General features: G+C 41.0%; 1 protein-coding gene across 1 annotated transcript; it reads right to left on the bottom strand.

Annotated features, from left to right (window-relative positions):
* Positions 1–13,922: 13,922 nt before the first annotated feature.
* On the bottom strand, positions 13,923–15,160 carry LOC147897037 (17.3 kDa class II heat shock protein-like). The gene is made up of 3 exons (XM_087382044.1): positions 14,948–15,160; positions 14,626–14,736; positions 13,923–14,479 (listed from the first exon to the last, which is right to left on the bottom strand). Exons 1-3 carry the CDS (start codon positions 14,963–14,965, stop codon positions 14,201–14,203), a joined length of 408 nt encoding a protein of 135 aa, XP_087238170.1. The 5' UTR covers positions 14,966–15,160; the 3' UTR covers positions 13,923–14,200.
* Positions 15,161–16,085: the final 925 nt, after the last annotated feature.

Below are 16,085 nucleotides of genomic sequence, written 5' to 3'. Positions count from 1 at the left end.
ACACCGTGAATGTAGGTCGAAATAGAAACAAGTACTCTCACGAGGGCACTCTTTCCCATTGGAGGGCCAATTGGCATTCAAATCATGCATGCATTTCACACATTTGCATTCTTGAAAAGCTTGGTTCTTCACATTTAGTATAAGAGCTTCGATGATCCACCATCGAGACGAGAATAGAAGGAGAAGAAGCGAGCACGAGGGAGGGTGCAAGCGTGCGGTATAGCAGTCAATGTAGAATGCACGTGGTATGGAGCCGTACGAGAGTGTGAACTAATGAAATACATAGTGAGAGCGTCGTAGGAAGGTACGAATGCAGAGATCCAGTGGAAAGCAATGTGCGTGAAAGCCCTTGCACAAAGGAGTGCATGGCACCTTAAAGAACCGTGCATGAATTTGAAACTCCTGTGGTAAGGGCTTTGTTTGATTTTTTATTATCTTTGGACGGGGAACGGGTGTCCTAACGGGGTGAACCCCCCATCCTCCCGGGTGGGAAAAGACCCTTAAAATCCTTAAACCGTGAGGAAAAGAGACTCCCATGTTCTCCCCAATGGAAAGTCGGATTGGAATAAGATTTTAAGGGGGTGATCCATCCACGAAGTACTCCCTTAAATGGTATCTAGAGCTCCAATCCACTCAAAATAAGTAGCCCAAACGTAGGAAGGCACGGGTGCGGAGATCCAGGCGAGAAGCAACGTGCGTGGAAGCCTTGCAAGAAGGAGTGCATGGCACCCCGAAGAACCATGCGTGAATTTGGACCTCTTGAGGTAAGGGCTTTCTCTGATTTTTTATTATCTTTGGATGGGGAACGGGGTGACCCCCCCCTTCCCCCGGGTGCGAATAGACCCTTAAAATCCTTAGATCGTGAGGAAAAGAGACCCCCATGTTCTCCCCAATGGAAAGTCGGATCGGAACAAGATTTTAAGGGGGTGATCCACCCACCAAGTACCCCCTATAATGGTATCTAGAGCTCCAATCCACTCAAAATAAGTAGCCCAAAAGGAGCGCACTAGTTTACAGCAGAAATTCAAGAAGAAAGGCCTAAAACAGAAGGAAGAAGAGATCATTTGAAGTGCTTTTTTGACACAGGTGAAGCGGGAGTCGGATAAGTACCACCAACTCTACAACACTTGACTTTCAGTGTTAAAAAAACTCATTTTCTGAAGTTACAGCAACTAATTTTCTCTCTTGTATTACTAAAAGGAAAGAATGGAAGGATAAGGGATATTTAATAATGAACTTGTCCTTTTTCCTCCACTACTAGAAGGAGATAGGGAGAGAACACCATCACCTCATGAAGAGAATAATGTAGATGAGAGTTACACACATATTGAGTATGATAACCCACGTATAAAATTAAATTCATCTCTCCTTCAAGAACCTCTTGATAGGGAGTTTTCCTTCAGAAATGAAGGGAGAAACGAGTCCATCCAAGAGCAAGGCGCTAAGTTTACGTCTTTAACTCAAAATCCCGTAAACATGGATTATAATCCAAGTGCAAGAGGGAGAGAGGAGTCTCCCGTTGATAAATGAAGGGAGAAACGAGTCTATCCAAGGGCAAGGCGTTGAGATTATGCTTTAACTCAAAATCCCGTACACATGGATTATAATCCAAGTGCAAGAGGGAGAGAGGAGTCTCTCGTTGATAAGCTGGTTTCTCAACTTAGCCATATGATTGAACAGCCCATTATGACCAAATTTGGGACTAAGAGAGTGCTGAATTTTGGGGATGACGTTTTAAGTACCCCCTCAAGGAGAGCTAAATTCCAACCCCGAGAGAGAATCAAGATAAGATTGACCACGAGAAGCTTGCTTTTGCCATAGTGCATCTACAGAAGGATGCTTTGATGTGGTGGTCTTTATTACAAATGGGAAAAGATCCTATTCTTCAATGGTTCAAATTTGTAGAGTAGCTTAAGGCCACCTTCATGCCTCTGAGGCATGAATAAGAATTGACCTTCTGTTGGGAAAGGTTCAGGCAATTCGATAACCAGAGTAACACTGAATTTACAGCTAGGTCTCAGAAACTCTGTTTAGATTTACCTGAGAAGAGTGAGGATGATAAACCATGGTGTCAAGAATTGTCCTCAGAAGAAGCCAAAGGCTATAGCTATCCCTTCAAACAAAGGTAAGGAGAGAGATATATCTTATGTTCCCAAAAATTCTTTAATTGGCTTTTGGTAGATTAAAAGATTGTAGAATGGATAAAAGAAAATGAGAACATGATGGAGGATATGGTCCTAAAAGGATGGTCAAAGAAATTTGAAGATGATGTTAATAGAGGGGATGACATGGTCGCAGAACTCTTACAAGAGGAAGAATTTGAAGAAGACATCCTTGGTCTCAACACTGGAGAAAAGGACTTTTCCCTATAGGGCAAAGCCTTTGCTACTGTCTAGAATAAAAGAAGATAGCAGTTTCAAGTCCCACAAGTTAATAGTCCTTATCCTAGGGCTAATAAGGGTCAAAAGAAGAATGGTTAGTAAAGCCATTTCATTCATGACTCTAAATGTTAGGGGTCCTGGAAGAGGTGAAGAACTTGCCTATTGGCCTTGCAAGAGCTAATACTCTTTCTCCTACGTTTCCAACTCTACGAGAAGTTACTTTAGAGTCTATACTCAAGCAAATAGACAGGAGAAGAAGTTAGTTTTATACAAATTATCAAGATGGAAGAGGAGGTGTAGTTGTAGGAATTACAAAGAGGGTCTCAAAAACCTTCTCCTTGACCCTCACAAGAACTAGTATCACTCCAATGTGAAATTCAAGGTATCAGCTTTACTATAATTTCTATTTATGCGCCCATTGAGTCACAATCAAGAGTTCTTACTTGGGAGTCACTGGCAATAATGGAAGGAAATTGTATGGTACTAGGGGATTTCGATATGGTTGAGAATATACAGGACAGATGGTTAGGGAAGGGATTAGTTATCACGTGGTCAACGAATGCATGCCTAGAATGAATTAAAAGATAGTTTGCACCTTATATACTCTTCCCTTTCAAGGAAATTCACTTGGTACAACAATCAGGTAGGGGACAATAGAAGGGAAGCTAGTCTTGATAGGATACACATTTCTAAGGACCTTAGTAGCCAAACAACTGGATTGATAGGACATACTTTCTCCTCTATTTGCTTATCTTATTACAAATTGGTTCTACTGACCTATGATTTTGGCTGTGGGAGGAGAGCCACCTCTTGGCTTAAGCTAGACCCTAGCCTCTTTACACTTAAGAGTGTTCAGGCTCAGATATCTAATATTTGGAGGAGTTGTTTTTGGATCAAAACTTTGTCTTAGAAGCTTGGAAAATGGCTATAGAAAACACTGAGGGTTATTAAGGAAGCAAGAGAATATAGAGCCAAGATAAGAGCTCAGAGGATGGATGTGATTAAAAACTCAATCATCTTGAACAAATGGCAAGATAGGGTGACAATGATGATCAAGAGCAGTTGCTGAAAGCAAAAACGCAATTGAGAATTCAAGAGTAGATCAAACTTACTAAGACAAAGGTTCACTTTAGGGATTGGTGGGTTGGAAAGCTTGACAGAGCAACAAAAAACATCTTCAAGTTAATAAGAAGGAAGAGAGCCAATGAAGAAATTCCTCTTTTCAAGAAAAAGGATGGCACTTTGGCCTGTAGCATTAAAGATAACTTGCAGATACTTCATGATCATTATATAGATATTCTATTCAATTCCATCACTCCAGATGAGTCTATTCAGAGAGAAAGAAGAATATGTCAAGAGGCTAGACAGAAAACTGCCCAAATTTTTGACAAGTTTTCTGAGAAAATCCTCTGACTCTAGAGGACCTCAATGGGGCAGTAGATGTAATAGCAAATGGCAAGACCCTGGAGAAAATGGTCTTCCCATTGAATTCTACAAGACCTTTTGGGAGCTTGTTGGTTGCATCTATCAATCTTCTAACGGTATGTATGTATGTATGCATGCATTTATGGTTATAGTCACATGTGGTTATACTTGTCTTTCCTAAGGTTTGAAGGAGTGGTATTTTAAATATGATATCTCTCCCAATGCATGGACAACCATATATCAAGGCATGTGAACAATGTGGACCAATGAGGTTGAGGCGGTTTTGATTTATCAAGAGGCATGGAGGTGTATTTTGTCTTTACCTTACATGTAGTCATTATCTATTGCTATGTCGACCTTCTTACGGTTTTGGTTAATTTTGAGTTTCAATTACAAGGGAGTTGTGAGTTATTATAATTTTCCTAATCTTAAATCATTGATATAAAAATGATATTAGAGCCACATTATGTTCATCAAAAGAGTGTGAAATTAATTCTACATCCTTTCTAGAGGTCTGAGACTGTATAGTCATAGTTTTTGTGAGATGTTTGTCAAGAAAGTATGTCAAAATTTTTGAGATGGATACTTGGTCAAAGCCAAAGAAGTCTATGGAACATCTAGTTGTGACATTCACTGGGAAAAAATTGCATCTTGGCAACGATAGAACCACCTTGTACTTCATGCACAAAGGTTTATTGGGGTTGTTTCAATGGCACCGAGAAGATGCCAAAGAAGCACAACCCATACAACATGTGGGGGTAGAAGAATGAAAAAGTAATTGATATGCTAGGCATAGCACTTGGACCTAATTGTTTCATCATGTCACCATGGTGAGAATGGCTACAAAAAATTAGGTGATCGTCAAATCTCTTTTTGCTACAAGAATAAAAAATTCAAAGGCATTTTGAAAGAAAGAGTTATTTGACTTTCATATGGGTGAGACTGAGAGATTAGGAATACATTTAAATCATATGCAAGCTTTCATATGGGTGAGGCAAAGAGATTAAGAAGACATTTGAATCATATGCAAGCCTTGTTGAAGCAGTTAAGTGGTTTGGGATCGAAAGTTGACGAAGAATGATGAGGAATTAATAGTCTAAATCAGTATATATATTGCATGTGAGTTTCGAGAGACTTGTTTTTCAAGGTGTAGTTGCTTAGCTATTGAGCGAGAAGAGAAGAATAGGATCCAACCAATCGGGTGGAGAATACAAAATGAAGAAGAGTAAAGGAAAGAAGAAGGGCAAAAAGAATCTAAATAGACCTAATTGTGAGTATTGTGGTAAAGTCAGGCACCGAGAAGTACTGCTACAAAAAATAGCATAAAAAGTGGCTCAAGGATTCAAAACTTAAACCTTGCATGGTTGAAGAAATAACTCTACTGCTTCTTTTGAACTGACCATTGCATATTATTAACACTCAGAGGATTGCGAATTTAGAGCTTCACTAGGTAGTTTGATCATTAGGGATCTGGCTCTTTGCCAGTGATGGTTCTTTTAATCTATATGGTTTTGCCTCTTTGCAAGTGGATCATTATCTTGTTGATGAAGGTGTTTTTGGTTCAATGATTTTGTTTGGTTCTACAAGATATGTTACTATTTTTGGAGTCACTTTGGATGCAATTTCAGGTATTCAGAACATAACATAGTACTTCATGTGTGCTTTTTGAATCTACACACATGAAAGAGAGGTCACACCTCTTGCAACAATCGGCAAATTGCAATGTGCAAGTTTGGTGGGCTTGAGTTTGGACTCTTGGCAATGCTAAAAGACTAAGAAAAATATAGACTAAACAAGACAATGCATGTGATACAAGAGACTAAGACAAACAAGAACTAAACAAGAAAAAGCAAGGATACCACACACAAAGTGTGCAAAGTCACTTGAAATATGCAAAGAGCTCATTATAGCCAAAAGAAATAGCATTTATAGAAATACAAAGCCAAATATTGGGAACTTTTCTAAAGTATATATTTTTGTCAAAATGGTACAAAAACCATATGTATGGATGTTCTATCTTTGACAAGTGAGAACAAAATTTAGATTAGCCAAATTTACAAAAAAATCAATGACAATAAATATTACTTATTTCTTACCAAACATAATTAACACCTAGAGCTTTCCTATGTCAAAGACAGGATGCTTTTATAAATAATACATATCCAAGACTTTTAAATTGCTTTCACTTTTTTTCTATTACAAGAAGTAAAAACTAGAGACACCATCTTTTTTTTCCACAATCACAAAAGACCTTGCCATTTTTTTTCTTCCATGAAAACCCTTGCTAAGACATATACGAGCCTAGTATGCAAACCATAGGCATTGCATTCATGGAAGATCTTACTGTATGCAATGCTAAAACATAATATTCAAACTTTCTTTGTCACATTCATATAAAGACTTGTTGCAGGCAATGCCAAATTTCTTTTTTCAAACTTAGTGTGCTACATCTATGCTAAACTTTGTTGTAACCCATACCACAACATAATATTCAGACTTGATTTGCTACATCCATGTACAACCTTTTTATAACCCATGGAACAACCATGAATCCAAACTCACTTTAGTGCACTCTCACACACCTTGCTATAACAAATACCAAACTTTTGAGGGGGGTGCAGGGGGGGTGACCATACAAGAGTTTAAGGCTGAGTGGTTGAGGAACCTTAGAGGTTGCCTAACTATTGCAAAACTTGTGTGATCCAAGGTCATTAGTACCCTATTGGTGGAGGCGGATATCGCTTCACAAGACAGGGAACTGTGGGAGCTGAATAGGTGCACCTTAAGAGTAGATAGCTATGGTTGGCCCAAGACGACTGCCCCTCGAAAGGTTCTTTCAAGCCCTCAAAAAAAAACTAGCAAAGGGACTTGATTGACAAGGTAGAGGATGCTCAAGGTAATGTTCAGACGAAATTCTGGCACATTACGGTAGTGTTTCAGTAGGAATTGAGTGTGATAGTTGGCACGTAGTTTGTCCAAGATGCGGATTGGAAGGTTGCCATTAATGAAGCTCTTGATAGGGTTGACTCTTGGGTGTATGACTACCACAGGAGCCGCCTTGATCGGCCATTCGACTCAAGGAACTTGAGGAAGCCCTAAATGCTTTGGCAAATGACAAATCCCCGATTGAATGTGGAATTTTTTGAGAATTTTTCAAGGCATTCTGGGACTTGTTGGGGCACGATATTACAGAGATGTCCAATGCGGCAGTCGAGGCAAGCTCCCTGATTGAGGACGTAAATGCCGTGCTCCTGAAACTCTTCCCCAAGAGGCAGTGAAGGATCAAAGTGGGAGACTGGAGAACAATAACAATGTTGAACACTTCTTACAAGATCATTACCAAGGCGCTAGCTATGAGAATTTGAGATTTGTGTGGGACAGTAGTCGATGATGAGGATCAGAATGGCTTCGTCAAAGGGAGGGACATCTATGAGAATTAAACATGGCCTCTCCCTAGACCATGTCGTTATGACTAAGCAAAAAGTGCTAGTCTTTGGCTTGGAGATGGACAAAGCCTACGACAGAGTCCGCTAGGACTACAGCCTCATGATGAAGGCTAGCATAGGCTTTGGTATAGGCTTCTCTTAATGGAGGAGTTGTAGGTAATTTCAGGCTAAGGAGGTCTATCTGCCAATGTTGTCCATTGGCACCTCTCCTTACACGATCTGAACATTGCTCCTAGTGTCCATGCTCAAAACTAAGGTTTCCCACAGTGAGAACAAGGGCCTTCTTCTCCCTTCGAGAGAGTAATTCTCCCAATATCTCTTTATTGATGACATTGTAGCGCTATCCAAGAAGATAGGGATAACATGGCCCGCCTAATGGAAGTAATTAATGTATTTTGTAGAGCCTCGGGTTCGAAGTATAGTTGGACTAAGTCCTTCTTTCTCCACTTGAATCAAGACCTAGTTCCTGATTGGGTAGCTGAGATTGGGGCGAAGGTGGTTCCTAGAGGGCTAACCATAAGGTACCTTGGAGCACCTTTGGGTCTAGACATTTCCCTCAAGCAACCGTTTCAGTGGTTCAAAGATAAAATAAAAGCGAAACTTAGGAGTTGGAATGGGGTGTGTTTAAGCTAGAATGCCCGTGTCATTCAACATGTCCTTGCAACCTCGTTTACTTATCTTGCCTCATTGTGGGGCATTTCAAAAAGACCCATTCATTTGGAAATTGAAGCCCTCTTCTGTGCATTCCTCTAGGCCGAGGACCAGGGCAAGAAGAAAATGCACTATATTCTGTGGGAGCAACTGAAAGCTCCTAAGATGAAGGGAGGGGTAGGATTGCCAGATGTGAGGATCAAGAATCTCTCGCTAGTGGGCAAAATTCTTTCACTATTTTTTCCCAAGCCAACCCCTTGGTGATGGAGAGGAGGTCTTATTGGAGAGCAACAAAGAAAGGGAGAACACCGAAATTGTGGGTGCTAACTCACCCAGATCAAGGTAAGCTCTTATTATGTATGTATGGTACAAAGGGATATATCTTGGGCCATTGGCCTTTACCCCAACAACCTCCCACTTAAAGGCCAATGCACCTTTAAGGGAAAAGATGGGCATCCTAATGTCATACGACACCCATCAATACTCTGTAATGTGCAAACCGCTCTGAGGAAAGACTCTGTGTAAGAAGACATGTAGGGTTCTCATCTGTGTGAACCTTGACAAGCTGGATGCGCTTGTCCTCAATCACCTCTCTGATGAAGTGATACTTCACATCAATATGTTTTGTCTTCGCATGGAAGATAGGATTCCATGCCAACTGGATGGCACTCTGATTGTCAAAGTGCAAAACTAGAACCTTTTCTACAATGCTCAAGTCTCCCACTAGACGAGTAAGCCATATAGCTTCCTTGCATGCCTTAGTGGCTACAACATACTCTGCCTCAGTGGTAGACAAAGCCGTACATGGCTGCAAATGAGAGACCCATGAAACTGTACCTCCAGTGAATGAGAAAACATATCCTGTAGTAGACCTCCTGGTGTCTACATTCCCTACAAAATCAGCATCTGCATATCCAACAGATGTGTCCTTCCTCCCAAAGAAAATGCACATGTTCTTTGTACCATTCAAGTATCTCTCATGATACCTTCCACTACCTCCCAATGCTTCTTGCCAGGATTTGCCATATACCTGCTAATTGCTCCCACTGCAAAAGCAATATCTAGATGTGTAGCAACCATGGCATACATCAAGCTTCCTACTGCAGATGCATAAGGTATCTTTGCCATTTCAGCCCACTCCTCATCTGACTTAGGGATGTCCGCTTGGCTGAGTTTCACATATGGAGGCAACGGAGTACTTATGGACTTCCCCCTCTCCATATTGAAACGCTCAAGTACCTTGCTAACGTACTCTTTTGTGACAAATGAAGGAGTTTCTTGTTCCTATCCTGAACAATCCTCATGCCAAGTATGTGACTGGCATCACCCAAATCCTTCATGTCAAAGGTCTCATGCAACATTTTCTTCAAGGCATCCACATCCAAAGTAGATTTCCCAGCAATAAGCATGTCATCAACATATAAAATCAAAATAAGAAGGCTGCCATCTGATGCCTTCTTTGTGTAGAGGCAATGATCTGTCTCACTCCGTGTGTACCCTTGGGATTGCACAAATGCATCAAACTTATGGTACCACTCCCTAGGAGCCTGCTTCAGCCTATAAAGACTTTTTTGAAGCTTGCATATCATCTGTTCTTTGCCCTGCACAACAAACCCCTTTGGCTGCTGCATATAGATGTTCTCATGAAGATCTCCATGTAGAAAAGCTATTTTTACATCCATTTGGACAAGCTCCATGTCCTCTCTGGCAACCAATGCAAGCACTATACGAAGGGTAGTCATCTTCACCATTGGGGAAAAGATCTCATCAAAGTCAATACCCTTCTCCTGCTTAAAACTCTTGGCTACCAACCTTGGCGTATACTTAAGCAATGCATTTGTTGGAGACATCTTCAGCTTGTAAACCCATTTGCAGGGCAATGCATGCTTTCCTTTGGGAAAATAAACCAAATCCCAAGTAGCATTCTTCATCAAAGAATCCATCTCTGACTGCATAGCCTTCTCCCACTTATGCTTGTCATTCCTAGACATAGCATCCTCAAAGCATGAAGGCTCACCACAATCTGTCAACATGACATAGTCTAGAGATGGAGCATATCTCTGTGGAGGTCGTGAGACTCTAGTGAAACGTCTCAACACTTGCTCACCATGAGCATCTTGCTGTCCCAATTGATTTTCTTGCATAACCTAAGGTTGTCCACCTAGATGTGGCTCTCCCACCTCACGATCTATGGGTTGTCCATGCCCTGCATCATGTGGAATAGGTTGTGCATGCCTCTCATATGGTGGTTGTCCATCCTCTTGAAACACCACTCTGCGTATCTCAACAGTCTTTTTTGGCTTCTTGTGCATCTTGTCCTCATTAAAGATAATATCATGGTTGTGTACTATCTTCCTGGCCTCTGGATCCCATAATCGGTATCCCATCTCACCTGAATCACCATATCAAAGAAAAATGCACTTTCTTGACTTTGGATCAAGCTTGCTGCATTTTTCCTTAGGGATATGAACATAAGCTTCACAGCTAAATACACGGAGATGCCCATAAGATGGTGGCTTGCTTGACCAAACCTCTGCTGGCACTTTCCCATCTAGTGCCAATGAAAGTAGCAAAGTAAGAAGCACCACCCAATGAGACAATAGGCATAGGTCCACACACATCACTATGAACCAACTCCAATGGTTCAAGCCTCTTCTTGCCCAAAGATTTTTTATGTGAAGACCATGTTTGCTTTCCATACATGCAATGCTCACACATGCTAAAATCTGAAAAGTTAAACACGGGATTATACTGCAAACCAGAAAGTATCTTCATTCCTATCATGCTCATGTGTCCCAACCGACGATGCCACAAAGAGACGGATGGCTGCTCGGTCACATTGATTACATTATCACTTATGCCTGACACATGCATTGAGTACAACGTTCCATGCTTGGAACCTCTAGCAATCACAAGTGACCCTTTGCTAATTTTCCATGTATTGTTGATAGAAAACACATGATAGCCATCATCATTAAGCTGTCCTGTACTTATCAAGCTCTTTTTTGGATTTGGAACATGCCTAACATTCTTGAGTACAAATGTAGAACCATTAGGAAGAGACAAGTGGATATCTCCTACTCCAACAATGTCACATGGATAATCATTTCCAAGTCTCATAGCTCCTTTCCTTCCTACATCATAAATGGTAAACCACTCCCTATGTGGAGTGACATGGAAAGATGATCCTAAGTCTAGTATCCAATTCTGTGACAATGCATCATCACTAGTCACAAGAAAAGCATGCTCAAACATAGAGGCATAAAGAATATCACCCTCATCACTATTGTTACTTATGGCATTCACCCTCTATATTGATCGTGGATTTCTCTTCCTTCTTGGGCTGCACATTAGCTTTGCCTTTGCCTTTATTGTTCTTCCATTTGCAGCAATCCTTTTTGAAATGGTCTTTCTTCGCACAATAGAAGCATTCCAAATCCTTTTTAGCATGGGATTTTCCTCGAGATTTGCTTGTAGACTTGCTTGTATCTCTGTCATGGTATTTCCCCCTGAAATATGACCTTCCTCTCACATTGAGGGCACTTGAACTTTTAGTTCTAGCATTGTTCTTTCTATTTACCTCCTCAGTGAGAAGGCTACTCTCAACATCACTGCTTGTCAGGACTCCTGCACGAGCTAAATTGCCTATAGTAGTCCTAAAAGTGTCTCAACTTTTAGGAAGGGTGACCAATAAGAACATTGCCTTAACTGAGTCATCAAAGGCAATTTTTTGAGCTGAAAGTTGACTAAAAATTGTGTTAAACTCATTTAAATGGCTAGACATTGAAGTCCCTTCTTCCATGTGAAGATCTATGAGTTTCTTCAGCCAATACACTTGACAAGCGGCACTTTGCTTCTCATAAAGATCATGCAACTTTGTCCACACACCATAGGTACCACCTGCAATATCTTTCACATTGAAATACACCGATTTTGAAAGTGTGAGCATGATCGTGGAGCATGCAAGCTCATCTAATTCTTGGACCACATGTTAACACGCGGTCCAAATGCACTCAAAGTGCATGCCTCCCCACTAGCCCAAGCTCCCCTCCATAGACTTAAGTGCATGCCTCCCCACTAGCCCAAGCTCCCCTCCATAGACTTGCAGCCCAATCTCCATCAACCCTTCCTTCTACCATAATCAAAGCTCCCTCGCAATACTTTTTAGTAAACCTATAAGTTCACTAATGCAACAAGTGGTGTGTTGGAGAGCTAGGAAATGTTTTTAACTGCTTCGAACCTTCTCCTTTGGTGCGTCAAAGAGATAGGAAAGGGGAAAATTGTGAAAACAAGGTCTTGAACTTTGTAGTTTTTCTACAACGAGCCTCCATAGGAAATATATTTTAGATTTTAGTATGTCATGGTCTATGTTTTCTCACGATACATGTAGTTCTCAATAGTGGTTGTTTCCAATGATTTGCTCAAGATCATGACAATATAAGCTACAATGTCTCAGGCCAAAAGCATGCTCTTTGCATGCTTTTGGACTGTGTGTTAACACATGTCCAAAAGCATGCTCTTTGCATGCTTTTGGACTGTGCAAAGAGCATGCTTTTGGCCCAAGACCTCATAGCATACATTATCACCTACACCTTCAATTATGACACCATACTAACCATTATAAACTTCTCACATATACTTTTAGGTCATAGGGCATTGACTTAATGTTAGCTATTCCCAATGAATACCACAATATCTTGGGCCAAAAGCATGCTCTTTGCATACTTTTGGATTGGTGTTAACATGCGGTCTAAAAGCATGCAAAGAGATGCTTTTGGCCCAAGATATTGTGGCATACATTATCACCTACACCTTCAGTGATGACACCATACTAACCATGATAAACTTCTCACATATAGTTTTAGGCCATAGGGCATTGACTTGATAGTAGCTATTCCCAATGATTTGCTCCTGAGCATGAACATGAATGCCACAATATCTTGGGTTTTGGACTGCGTGTTAACACGCGATGCAAAAGCATGCAAAGAGCATGCTTTTGCTGGTTAGTGCCCAAGTTACCTAGTAGTTTTGTTTGCAGACAATTAATCAACTTCCATGTCTCTCAATGTGATAATTTTCTAGACTATGCTTTGGGTATGTTATAATATGGAAAAATAGGAAGCAATGAGTACATGTGCCTTGGATGATGGCTAGTCTTATTAGGGACGTAAAACCTACCTTGTCACTTCTACTTCGGTGGCCGATTGGATCCCTTTACATAGGAACATTTTTAGCTTTACCTCTTTAGAGGTAGTGCTATAGTCAAAGATTGAAACTTTTTTGTGAATTTCCAAGTGTGATTCTAAAAATAATTAAGGGTGTGTTTCAAACTATCAATAGCAAAGATCATCTTAAAGAACAGGCTAAAAAGGCTAGGTACAATTGCTTTACCCCACGTGCACTTGTGCTCTATAGTTCAGCCTTGCGCTCTCTCTCTCTCTCTCTCTCTCTCTCTCTCCGCTCGTAAAGTATGAAAAGCAAAGAATAGTTTTAAATTACTTATAATACATCATGAAGCTAAACTCGTTGTGACACGCTTTAAGTAAATGCCAAAGCCCAAGGAATAAGACGCATGTGCACTTCGGTCGTTTACATTTCAAATTAAGAAATTGAGAAATTCAACTTGGTATTGGTCGCACTTAAGAAGTGTTATAAATCGGCCGATCACCATCAACTTCTATCACATTTCTACTTATTGAAGCATAGAACAGCAAGAGAATTGGTCGGAGTAATGGTCGTGTACTCCTTATAAGATTCGTAAATATTGCTATGACTGTATAAATATCTTTGTACATAGTTTTATCGTTTTCCTAGATGGAGGCTTACCTTTGCTGCAACAGAGTTTCTGTAAGAGAGTTTAAGCATCCGAAGTTTCAGTCTGAATTTAATTAGAAGAATGGAGGTGATTTACAAACTAATCAAACCTTCTATACGTTTGATTGGCCACCGAATGATCTTAATCAGTGGTATAATATTCGATAATAATGTGATGCAGTAGTGTAGTCTGCATGGACGCCATATAGAAGGACCTCAGTAGGGAGAAATGGCAAATGCTGCTACTCCACAGATGCACTTGGATCTTCCGTTCATCCTGATTGTAAGCAAAGAAGACTGCGGATCGACGTGAATGTAGAAACTCACACAATCCGGGTTGCACGAGTGCATTGTTAGACGGAGAGCCCAGAACTTCAATCCGATGGCAGGAATAATTACTACTGTACTTCGCGCGAACATTTGCACGTCTTGGGTCAGCATAAAATGTAATTGGACCTAGAATATTAGCCGGTTCTTACATATTCAAGCGCTCCCGAATGTCATTGAGCCCACTTGAACGTCGAATGTCTTGGGCTTGTGTGGCTCTGGGGCTGGCAGTTTGGGCACCACAATGGTAAGAACTCCATCCTGGCACGCCGCAGAGATCGACTCCAGATTAACATGCCCTGGTAGATTAAATTTGCGCATAAATTTGCCCGCGGGTCGCTCAACGCGAACGTATTTGACGTCCACATCATGGCCATCAATGTCTCGCTTTCGCTCGCCACTTATCTTCAAAATCGTGTCGTTTTCGATCTGGACCTGTTAAAGAGCCGAATAATCTTAACGGCTCTGTGCAAATTCTTCGTTGTTAACGTTGAAGAGACGTAACGATTGCGCCCTATTTGCTAGAATCGAAGGATTGAGCATTTCAATCAAAGGGGAGAAAGAGAAGTAGGAGAATAAACCTTGACGTCCGTGTTCCTGAGGCCCGGTATGTCCACTACAAATATAAAAGAACTACTCAACTCCTTAACGTCCACCGGTGCACCGGTAGCCATGAAATCTTTGCAGAATCCCTGAAAAGCCGCACGGGCATGGAAAAGCTTTAGTCGACACTGGTATTGCTTGGATCCAAAGGATTGCGGAAAGACTAAAGCCTCATTTTGTGTCCATTCTTTCTACAGAACAAATCTGTCAGCGGAGCGTTGCCAACAGAAGTAACGAACTTTAGTAGCAAAGAACTCTACATCCTCAGCAGAAAATGGGGGAAGAAGAGTGGTAAACGACCTTCCCGCTTGCGGGCATAGAAAAACGGTTCTTTTTGGTGGATGGAAGCGCCGGGAAGTAGTAATGGAGAGACGGGGAGGATCCGATTGGCTTGCTTGCTCTGCTGAAAGCTGGAACTATCTCGAGGAACAGCAAGATTGTTGCATTACTGGGTGGCTATGGCTGATCGATTTGAAAGTGTATGGGTATGTTTGATAACCTTGATGATCCCTCGTCAAGGTTGCGAATAGGCGCGGCTCTTTGATGGGAAACCACCATTAATTTTGTGCCTATTCTCTAATGGACCATTTATAAGAGCCCTCCCAACATATAAAATATAGGCTTCCTTTTTCCTTTTGTGGCCTTGCCATGGGTAGGCCTAAGTGAAAGCAAAAGCCAATAATAATTTTTGGCCTGACCCTTGGAAGGGCTTAGCAAAGATTGTGTTAGAGAAACTACAAATCCTATATTATGAAAATTTCTCAAAATTATAATTCCAAGGTCGCACGTGTCGTCATTTGTGCTTGCATTGCGCCACATGTCACATTGTTGTGTGATGATTCTGCCTTCCTCGCATGCATCCTGATTGTCTCCTTCTTCTCTTCAATCGTCTTCCACAACAACACAAAGCAACTATAGATGCGCAAAATAGTGGGCGCGTCTATAGGCATTGCTTGAATAGAGAAATTACGGGCGCATCTAACAATGCGTCTATTTGCACTGCATTGATACGTCTATTAGCGCGTCTACATTGAGAAAATATGGGCCCGTCTAACACTGCGTCTGTCAGCACGTGTATTAGCGTGTCTATTAGTGCGTCTACACTGAGAATTAGACACGTATTTAGACGCAAAACAAAGAATACAGAAAGTGAGATTTTGGTGTACATCACTGCTTTCCAAACATTACCCATGATTACCAAAGCACATAATTCTAACAAAAACATCAATGCTTTTTTGCAAACCCACATATACAAAAATTAAGTGAGGTGAGAAGAATGAGACAATATGTAAAATAGTTTTGCCAATATCAATAATGGGCTACGGTTCAATCTCATCCTCAATGAGATCAACCCTTGCCAAACTATCTACTTCAAAATCCAAACAAATTTTTAGATCTACAAATACATTCAACCCACTACTACTTGTGCTACTCATGT

This window comes from Dipteris shenzhenensis, chromosome 11, assembly GCF_047967505.1.
Source record: "Dipteris shenzhenensis isolate YYH24624 ecotype China chromosome 11, Dip_SZ_1.0, whole genome shotgun sequence".
In the NCBI taxonomy this organism is placed as follows: Eukaryota; Viridiplantae; Streptophyta; class Polypodiopsida; order Gleicheniales; family Dipteridaceae; genus Dipteris; species Dipteris shenzhenensis.
The sequence above is the reverse complement of the archived record's forward strand: the minus strand, read 5'-3'. Positions and strand labels throughout refer to the sequence as shown.

Coding starts and splice junctions, on each gene's coding strand:
- LOC147897037 (XM_087382044.1), bottom strand. Junction 14,480..14,625: donor TCAGGAACACGGACGTCAAG/GTTTATTCTCCT, acceptor GCTCTTTAACAG/GTCCAGATCGAAAACGACAC.